Source organism: Alnus glutinosa, chromosome 6 (genome assembly GCF_958979055.1).
Source record: "Alnus glutinosa chromosome 6, dhAlnGlut1.1, whole genome shotgun sequence".
NCBI lineage: Eukaryota > Viridiplantae > Streptophyta > Magnoliopsida > Fagales > Betulaceae > Alnus > Alnus glutinosa.
Window position 1 is genome coordinate 26940679 of NC_084891.1, and position 11195 is coordinate 26951873.

Below are 11195 nucleotides of genomic sequence, written 5' to 3' on the forward strand. Positions count from 1 at the left end.
TTATTAATAGTGTAGAGAAAAATTTGGATAGGCGGATGTAAGATATTTTTTTAAAAGTAAGTAATTAAAATAGAAAAAATATTTTTTTTATATAAAATTTAGGTAATCCAATATTAGTGCTCTTTATATTTGGGTGGTACCCAAATTTTAATCTGGTTGCTTCATATACTAAACGAGGCAACCAACACAACTTGAATAACCTCTTCTATTCTTTTGGTTTGAAAGAGGTGGGGGTTAAACAAAAATGATAAATAAAAAATAGTTAACTTTGACGGTAAAGTGATAAAGTGATTAATTTAAAATTTAAGTAAAACTTAAAAATCTTATCTTTAAAATTGAAAATTTAAGGACTAAATTCAAATCAGATGAAAACTTAAGGGTTAAATATGATTTTTCCCTAAATTTTAATCAGTTCGACTACTTATTGAACAAATGAATTTTATACAAGTTATTTTATATAAACGGCTAATTTATTAATAATTTGGACAATTAATTACGATATATTTTTCTTTTGAGTTAACCTGCTCACTACTCAGGCTGCTCTACTGGCGACATCTGAAATCACTTTTATCCTTAAAAAAGATGCTATTTTTTATTTTTCTATCTAACTTTGGTCAAACTCCATTCATAATTTTTCTAAATTTACCATTAAAGTGCTACATATTTAATTATAGATAGATTTTAAAAAAAGTTAGGTAATTACATTTTCTCCCCATGAACTACCAAAAAATGCGCGATGCCTCTATGAACTACCAACTCGACCAAAATAGAGCATTCAACTATCAAATACAACAATTTTCTTCCATTCCGTCAATTAGAGGGGTTAAAAGAAACAGTCAACTGGTCATGTGCCGTTTTACATGGGGGCATATTGGAAGATGGTGGTAGTTCATGGGGGAAAAGAGGAAGAAAATGACGGTAAAACGGCGTGTGACGGTCACGTGACCCGTTGACCGTTTGTTTTAACCCCTTTGACTGACGGAAGGGGGAAAAAGAGTTGTCTTTGGTAGTTGAATGCTTTATTTTAATAGAGTTAGTAGTTTGTGGGGGCATCGCGCATTTTTTGGTAGTTAATGGGAAAAAGATAATTACCCAAAAAAGTTAAACAAGAGTCGAAAAAATATCAGTATTCATCCCTCAAAACCAAAGATGGGACTCTTTCCAAATGACCATATAGACCTTCCTGTAGTTCCTTATACCACCTCCATCCCTAGATTCGATTTGTCATATTCAGGTGCCATTTGTCAGAAGAGTAACGGATAAATCAGGTACTGGCGGTGAAAGAGAGGTTAAAAAAGGAGGACATTATTGGCAACAAATTATTTTATTTATATATAAAAATTGTCACTAGTAATTTATGGTGTCCTGCTCGCCAGCTGGAATTGGATGGTAGTGGAAATTTTCGTCTCCGCCCCACATGCCCAATCTCCTCCCCCCAACCCAATCACCTCTCCCCAACAAACCCCTGGAGGAGATTCCAATGCACTTTTTTTCCCCCTTTCTTTTTCTATTTTCTTTTTAATTAATTTTTTAATTCAATTTTCTTCTTTTTTAATTCTATAAATTGGCCCTTCATTGCCCTTAACAACCTCTTCCTCCTCCCTTCTCTCCCCCACTTTAGTTTTCAGGTTTTATAGTTTTCTCTTGTAAGATATCAGGTTCTGTTGGGTTGGGTTAAGGAAATTCTGTCCCATTTCCTCTGTTTCTCTAGACACCATTTTGTGGGTTTCGCTCTTTTTAAGGTTTTGATTTCTGGGCTTTTGCTGCCAAATCTTGGGTTTTGGGTTCAACACCAAAAACCCATATAATCAATCTCTTGAAATCTCCCATTCTGACAGCAGCTTTTGCTGAGATCTGCCCAAGAAACCTCTTTGTCCTCCTTTTTGAATCTAATCGTGATGCTGAATATATGATGTTTGAGATTGATGTCTCCTGTTCTCAGTGAAATCCTCCGTTCCGGGTTTATGATCAATTCCTCACTCAGACGCAGGACCCACTTAGTTCAATCTTTCTCCGTTGTGTTTCTCTACTGGTTCTATGTGTTTTCATAAATAATCTTTCACCCCTGCTTGAGTTATATATAATACAATAGGTATTACATATATTAGTATCTGAATTAGCATAATACTAGTACTACTGTTATTTGGGTCCAGGGTTTTTAATTCCCCAAGGTTTCTTGAATCTTAATATCTTGTTTTTTTTTTTTCGTTCTGGGTAAGTAATCTCTTCCGTCTGGAAAGAAAGAAAAAAATTATGGCTTCCTCTAGTGGAAATTCCTCAGGCTCCACACCAACTCAGAACTCTGGGTCGGAGGAGGATTTGCAGCTGTTGATGGATCAGAGAAAAAGGAAAAGAATGCAATCGAATCGGGAATCGGCGAGGAGATCCCGAATGCGAAAACAGAAGCAGCTGGACGATCTGATGGCCCTAGTGGCAGATCTCAGGAAGGACAAAAACCAAATCATGACAAGCATAAACCTCACCACCCAACACTACATAAATGTCGAGGCCGAGAATTCCATCCTGAAGGCTCAAGTGATCGAACTGAGCCAAAGGCTAGACTCTCTCAATGAGATCCTCAATTACATCAACACAAACAGTGGGGTGTACGAGACCGATCAGACCCTTCAGACAAGTGCTGACAGCTGCATGATGAACCCCTTGAACTTGCTCTATCTTAACCAACCCATCATGGCTTCTGCAGATATGTTTCGGTATTGATCATCATCATCATCACCATGGGACTGAAAAAGCTTCAAAATAGTCAATTTATGGTTGTCTTTGTATTATTCTTCGGTGGTGTTTTGTTCATGTCTTCATGGTCTCAATGAGTGGAAATGCATGGTTTTGTTTTATTGCTAAAAAAAAAAAGAAAAAAAAACAGTAAATATTTTGCTTTGCTTTATTAGCACCTAGGAAGAAGCAGTGACTGAGAGAGAATGATGACGGTCCTCATAGAAAAGGGACCCAATAAATGGGGTTCTTGGTTTGTAAAATGGGTCATCATAGACATGGTGTAAAGGGCTTTTAATGTATGATGTCACTCTGGTTATTTTAGTATTTGTATTAATCTTCATGTCTTTCGCAGCAATTTTCTTCTTCTTCTTCTTCTTCTTCTTCTTTACACAGAATCTATTATATGTTTTTTTTTTTTTGCCCTTTTTTTATATAATAATTTGCTTGGCATAATGATTTAATATCATCCTCGTTCATATATGTTTGTCCATATCTATGTGTGAGTATGGGAAATATTAAAATTATTGTCATCGATCAAGTGTTTTACTGCTTCTTGAGAGTTACTAGGATGCACTCAAGTTGCCTTGGTCTTTACTTCTTATTTTCTCTGTTTTTTTGTTTACAGGATCTGATCACGTTTGTCATGTTAGATTTTATATGAGCCGTAATGCTAGTATATATTTAAGATTTAAGATTAGAATGGAAGTGGAGATTATTTCTTCAATTTCATTTTTGTTTTGCGCACATACCCCGTGTGCCGTTGGCCTGTTGGCTAGGGAATGATACACTAAGATGATTTATTTATTCGAATTTGGGGGAAAATATATTTAGACCCCACAAATTGTACATTTTTTTTTTGGCACTTAGAGTCCGTTTGGTTCTCCGATTTTGGAGGTCAAAAGTACATTTTAAACAAAATTACTAATAGTCTCGTTCAGGAGTGCAATTTTAAAAAAGACGGATTGAACACGTAGAAAGTAGAAGAATTTACATTTTCAATATTGCATGCAAGAGATTATACGTGTTTTTAAAAATGTACAATTTTAAAAGGTTAAATTACAATTTTACCTAATATTTAAATTGCGTTTTAAAAAAAAATTGTATTTTCAAATTGCACGTTTTAAAATTATAAAGTCAAACAGACCATTGGTTCATCAAACTTTAATTTAAAAAATAACACTTGACTTTAACTATCAATCCATCATAAGGTACATCCTTTGTTAGCATCACATTAAAATGGATAGAAAAATGTCTTGCGGGATGTACATGTGAATTATTTTACTTGAACTACCCAAGTTACCCTTATATATGATTAAAAAATTAAAATAATTAAAAAAAATTACGATAATGGATGGCCGCGGGGGGGTGTTGTTCGGCGACACCCTTGATCAGTTAAGGGTGGCCAAACCACCCCCATAGCCAATAGGGGTGGTTCTTCCATCTCATTGATAGCTGTAAAGTAGTTCTATGATGGTTCAGCAACTCTCTAACTATTTCAAGGATGGTTGAATCAACCCTTCAAATTTTTATTTATTTATTATTAATAGATAATTTTCAAGGTTATTTGGGTAGATTAAACTAAAAAATTTTTACGTGCGCGTCACGTGTGGCATTTTTTCATCCATTTTAATGCCAGATGCTAACGGAAGGTAAAACTTATAACGACGCAGTAATTGAAGAGTCGTATCACCTTTTAAAGTTCAGTAGTTTAAGTGCCAAATGATTGGTGATTTGAGAGGACACATTGTATTTTTCCTTTGAATTGAAAAAAAAAACCTTTAACCTCCAAAACAGGTGTCATTGATATATGTAAGAGCCAAGAGGTATCCTAAGTTTGCAAGCTTGATATATACTCTTTTGCACGTACGCCTCACAGTATGGTCTGGGTAAAGGTAAGCTAACATGGAGGATATTTGCCTAAATTTTGTTAAAATCTTCTAGAAAATGTTGTCGTGGTTATTGTTGTAAATTGTTGACTTTGACTGAAGGGCATAAGAGAGAAACAGCCTGTATGGCTGCGTATCTATATATTTCAGTAGGAATTGCTTAACTGGTTGAGAACTAATATTAGTTGTCCATTCTTTACGTCTGAGGCAATTAATTTCGGGGGGATCAGCTTTATTTTCTTATTGGATTATGGTAAAAGAAATTTGGACTTCAAAGCTGCAATCTAATAATTATCAAATTGATTGTTACCAGCTTTTGGAGATGAGAGGTAATTTTCGTACATCACATGTACAACAAGGGTACAACATCCCTCTCACATGGGGTGGGCCCCACACACACTGTAGGGCCCACCCCATGTGAGAGGGGTGTTGTACCCTTGTTGTACATGTGATGTACATTTATCAATTTCTTTTGGAGATTTAAAGGAAAATTAATGTATACCCACGCTTCACATGGCAATCCACCTCAACACGTCACTCCTCTTTCAAATAAAGGGTGAGGATTGAAACACGTCACTTCCTTCTAAATGGAACTAATAAAGAAGGTACGTTTAACGTTGTTTGGACCAAGAGTAGCATCTATAGCTAGCCTACAGGCAGCTTGATTCCCGCCTCCTGCCTCCTCCGCTCTGCTCACGTCCACGCCCATTACGCCCCTTCCATAAGAGCACTAGCAGCAGATTCCTAACCATTTTCCCTATATTTAGGGAACAAAACTACTTTTTGCTTTCCTATAAAAAAATACCCCACAATAGATTCCCTTACATTTCCCTATATCAATTAAATATTATTTTTTTACTATTATTTTATTATTTTTCTCTCTTTCCTACTTTTTCTCTCTTTCCTATATCAATTAATTATACTTCTTTTATATTAAAATAATACATAGGGAATGAATAGTAGACATGTATACATTGGGAATCACTATTCATTCCCAACCCCCTGATTTAAATATAGGGCATCTGCTGTGTGAGGTTTTTTGATGTTTTTCATGAAATTTTCCCTAAATATAGGGAAGGGAACCAATATAGGGTAACTGCTACTAGTGCTCTAAGCTGCCATGAAGAGCTTGGGCCCCACGGCCAACGCCTCCATCTCAACCTTTGAAGTCCGTGCCATCGACGACGATGTATAATTAGGCTCCGCGGGCTGTTCTTACTAATGGCACAATTCATTAGATTTAAGATGCTCACGGCGGTGAGAATAATTATAATGCTGAAAAAGTTTTATCCTTATGTATTTTTTCGTGGCGGAATAAGTTGTCCGTTGAGGACGACCGGCAGGAAAACAAGCCTAGCTAGCACTGTCGGAGACACCAACGACATGGACACTCCCATGGATATTACGTACTAGCACATTTTCATGGATAAAATTTTTATTAATTTTACTGTTCAAATTATTAATAATCTAAACATCCAATGTGAGAATTTTTTTAAAAGCCTACCTACACAAACAAGTCTTACACAATGAACAAATCGAACAGATAAATTTTATAAAAATTCTCTTACATTTCCGGTCAAAATTACTTATTATTCATATTATCCATCAATTTGAGTGCCGGTAAATAAAGATACCGATCATATCATGATAAGTTAAATAATAGTATCATCGAAGAAAGATAAATTTTAGTAGAGAAAATATAGATAATTAATCCCATCCGTATCTTCCCCACTCATTTGGTTGTTGTGCCAATTGCTCGGTGCTCTAATGACCAATAATAGACCGTTACGCCATAGAATGGTGTAGGAAGCTAGAGAGAGTTCATATTCAAATTCTTAACAGACAATATTATGTCTCTGGTTTGTGCAGAAATGAAACAATCGAAATCCAGCTATTGTCCTGCCTAGGAGTTCATGCATGTCAATAACAAATGCGGTTGATTAAAAAAAATACTATAATTTACCTTCTCAATTTACCATTTTTGTTGCAATGTCCCATAATCTTTTCAATTTGATTATTGTATGAGACCAATTTGATATCGGAGTTGAAATATTCCGTCTCTGATAGCAATTTCCGTTTGGTCAGACGGCAAACATATCACGTAATCCACACGTGATATCAAAATAACCATTATACCCTCACAAAAATTTTAAAAGCCAAGATTGGATTTGGGTAGACCCACGGCCAGGCTATGGCTCTAATGCAACCCACGGCTGGCCCTAGGTCGTTTTTTCCATTTCTTAATTTTTTATTGCATTTTTTTTTCTTCCAATTTGTCACGTGCAAATATTCATTATACCCCTCTATTCTACTAGGATAACAGAAAATTTTAACTGAGGGAGCAATTGCAAATTCAATGGTAGATTAAGAGGGTAAATCAACTAAATTGAAAGATTGTGAAGACATTGTAATAATAGTGGTAGATTGAGAGAGATAAACAGGGATGGAGCCAGAAGTTCTTATGGGCAGGGGCCAATGGCCAAAAAATTTTTTTTGGTAGGGGCTAAATAAGCTAAATTTTTATTTTTATCTTATATTTTTTAATTTTTTAGAAAAAAAAAAAAAATTCTACCTAATAATTATTATTTTTTTTAGGAAATTGTGGGGCCCCCCCTCCCTCCCTCCCTCCCTCCGCCCTTGGAGATAAATGTAGATTTCTAGAAAAAAAAAGAAACAAACACTTCGACTTCTATAGCATATTAGCATGGACGAAATAAAGATTTCTCATTCGGATGACCAAAATATGAATTAGGGGTTAAACCCAATTTGTATAAGGGCTAAGCCTAATTTTTAAACTCAATATATATTTTAAACTTAATATATATACATATAACTCAATAAAAAAAAATTAAGATAAAATTCAAAAACCAAGGGGGATAGTCCCCCTATTGGCCTATAGGTAGTTTCGTTCCGATTCTATAGTGTTTACTTTTAGAGTACTAATAGGGATAATACACCTTTTATTTTTACAAGTTCCTTAATCCAACCACACTAATCATATCAACTATTAAACAATTAAATTTGGTTGTAGTTGACCAATGCCATTTTGTAAGTTTACGGGATACTTACCACGTCATTCATTAAACAATTGGAGATATGATTCCCTATCAACTTTTCATACAACTAAAAACACAACTAAGTTATATGGCAGAGAATCATAGGATAGTTATGATTTTTTTTTTTTGTTTTTTCAAAAAGCCTATAATTCCCTACCACATAGGATAGTTGTGTGAAAAGTTGACAGAGAATCATACCTCAATTTATAATACGTACCAAAGGTATTTTCCTTATTTTTAGGTATTAGAAATTGTTGTTCCCTTAATTAGGACAAGAAGGCTTAATCTTTATTCAGATTATATAGTCTGAATTAAAAATAAATGTAATTAAAATAATTGCAAATTACTATTAAAAAAAAGAAAGGCAAAAGATAATTCGCACATTGTTTAACCCTCTCTACCGAAAGTCATCGAAAAAGAGAAGCTCGTGGTTCGTTGTTTGAACACAATGTCTTGCACGATCAACAAATCCGTACTTTAAATCATTATTGACTTGCTTTGGTATATATATATATATATATATATATATATATATATATATATATATATATATATATATATATATATATATATTATTTATTTATTTTTTTATTTCAATCATATGAGTTTCTATAAAATTCATATTAAAATACCAGTTATGTACTTGCTTAGCGCTGACCCTCTAGCTCCAAAAGTGCGGGGCTGCGAGCCTGCGGAGCATGATCCATTATGATTTATGAGTTTATTTGCACCCTTTTATTTATTTATTTTGTCAGAAAAGGCATGGACTTAAATTTTGTTATCAGAGTGGCCGAATTATAATGAAAATATTTAGGGAGGTCGTCATTAATAAAATAAAATACAAAATTCCTTATTTTTATTTAGGGATAATTATACCATTGGTCTATGGGGTATGCCATAATTACGAATTACTCCCTATGGTTTAAAAAGTTTATGGGAAGTCCTTGTGGTAAACTATAATTATAAATTGATCTCTGGAGTCAAATTCCGTTAAAATTGTTGACATATTTTGTTAAATGTCACGTTAGCGCCACATCAAACCAATAAAATGGCGACACGTGTCCATCTTAATAAAAAAATATAAATTTATTAAAAAAACTTTTTTTAAAAAAGAATTAAAATGAAAAAAGAAAAAGAAAAAGAAAACACATAAACAAATTTATATTTTTTTATTTTATATGGACACATGTCGCCATGTTATTGGTTTGATGTGGCGCTGACGTGACATTTAACAGAATCTGTCAAATTTTTTAACATAATTTGACTTCAGTGATCGATTTGTAATTATAGTTTATTACCACAATGACATTCTATGAACTTTTTAAATCATAGGGAGTGATTCATAATTATGGCATATTTCAAAGACCAGTAGTGTAATTATTCATTTTATTTAACAAATTTTGGTGGGGTTGGAGGGGCCATGCCCGGGCGTCTTTGACGAGAGGAATGAATGACTAAGAAATAACTCATTCTATATAAAGATCTCTATTAATTTTTAATGTAAACATATTATTTATTAAATCATTAGTTGTGCAAGAAGCTTAAGCTTGTAGAAAATAATAAATTTAATTAATATTTTAATTATTCCCTTCACTTGTAGGGCAAGAAAACACAGGAAATATTTAACTGAAATTGAGGTTGAAGTATAGAGTCTAGATTCGAATTCTCATATATGTAATAACATATCGTATCCTATATATATAAAATTCGTAACTGTACTTCCTTTTTTTTTTACATGTTCACATAAAAAGGGGGAATGGAGATTCAATTGATTGAGCTACTTTTTGGAAACAATCCGTAGCTGTACTTCTGTATGTTAGATTGAAGAGATTTAAAAAATTGTGGCCATTTGAATTTTATGCATTGTGAATGTGGAAGTTTTGTTGTCGAATTAGTGAATCACGTTAATCTCTTATATTAATTTTTCCTATCTTGTCTCTCTCTTCTATCTCACTCTTCCTAATATTTTAAAAATTAAGCTATTGTTGCCAGCAAAAAATATGCATATAAATTAAAACTTGGTGGTGGTCGATAGTTGACAGGTTCAAATTTCATAGTATTGGTTAATATTAAAGAGTTAAAAAAAAAAAGTGGTAATTCAATGGCCTCAAATAAATTTTTAAGTGATTGTGCATGTACTACAGTGAGATTTCGACTCTCGAAATAAAAACCTTTAATTTTATTAGTATTAGCAACCTTGAGTTTCTCACAAGTCCCTTGATAGGGTTGGGTCAGGCTATGGCTATGTCAGATTTGAGGGAACACTTGTGATTTTTATTGTTTAGGCCTCTCGTGTACGGCTCCTAGCTGGTCAGTGTTATTATTGGTCACCCTGCCTACCTGGCTACCTTTTTAATTAAAAAAGAAAAACCCATTAAACTCAATGCAGGAAGATCATGGAAATTAAAAATAATATTAAGTGCATTATGTGGGAAAGGCAAAGGAGGGTAATCACTCATCAATATCCAAACTGTACAAAAAGAACGCAAGGAAGTGGGTGAATTTAGGTAGATCATATATATATATATATATAAATATTTTTCTAGGAGATGTAATACCTAAAAAGGGAAAGCACGCAGAGAAATGAGAATGATGAAATCGTTTGTCATGCCTTTCTATGTATGGATTTTGGTTGCACGATAGAAAAAGTTTTAGAAGAAAGTAACAATGAAATTAGGAGATGATGAGAGCATGAGGGCAGCCATTAATGGAAAGGCACGCCTGAACTTAAGAGAATGGTGTCGTTTTCTCAATCCTAAATCTCTTGAGTTTAGTGGGAGGTCAATAGTTTAAAATGGCTCAATGTAGTACCTAAAGGTCGTGCAAATTAATGATACTTGCAAGTGGGCGAATTGGGTCATTGATGCTGCTCACAAGATTTTTTTTTTTTTTTTTTTTTTTTTTTTTTTTTTTTTTTTTTTTTAACATGTCTATACAAGAAGGGGAGAAGAGATTAAACTAGTGATCTCCGCTTCATAAGGCATGGTCCCTAGCCGATTGAATTATCCATTAAAAATTGCTCACAAAATTTTAATTACAACAAGAAACAAGTTAAGTGTGTGATTGATAATATATTCAGTCAGTATGGTTGGTGAGGAGTGCTTCTCCTAACGTGCAATTAAATATTAAGGCTTACATAAGCGCAATTTCCATGTAATTATGAGTGTTGATAGGGTAAAACAGATTTTATTAATTTTTTTTTTGTTTTTTCAATCTTATTTTTCAAATTAACTTAGCAATCTATGTGATATTTATTTGCTTCCCCCCTCCCCTCCCCTTTCTCAACGGACATGGTTAATGTGTGTTCAACGTCCATTCTCATCTGGGATGGACTGAAAGAGGATTTGGAGGGCTCCTTATTAGGGCTAGCAATTTTGACACGACCCATAAACTTGACACACTCAACACGAAATTAATAGGTTAAGGTTGATAGATATATTTGACATGTTTAATTAAATGTGTTGTATTATGATTGACCTATATAGTCTTATATCCATGTCTCAACATGATGCAAACT

The 11195-nt window shown here is 33.7% G+C and overlaps 1 protein-coding gene across 1 annotated transcript; it reads left to right on the forward strand.

Annotated features, from left to right (window-relative positions):
- The first annotated feature begins 1582 nt into the window (after positions 1–1582).
- LOC133871191 (bZIP transcription factor 44-like) lies at positions 1583–3091 on the forward strand. The gene has a single exon (XM_062308582.1). The coding sequence runs from the start codon at positions 2254–2256 to the stop codon at positions 2719–2721; it is 468 nt and encodes a 155-aa protein (XP_062164566.1). The 5' UTR covers positions 1583–2253; the 3' UTR covers positions 2722–3091.
- Positions 3092–11195: the final 8104 nt, after the last annotated feature.

Excerpts from the sequence above, each read along its gene's own strand:
- LOC133871191 (XM_062308582.1), top strand. The coding sequence starts at position 2,254 with ATGGCTTCCTCTAGTGGAAATTCCTCAGGCTCCACACCAACTCAGAAC.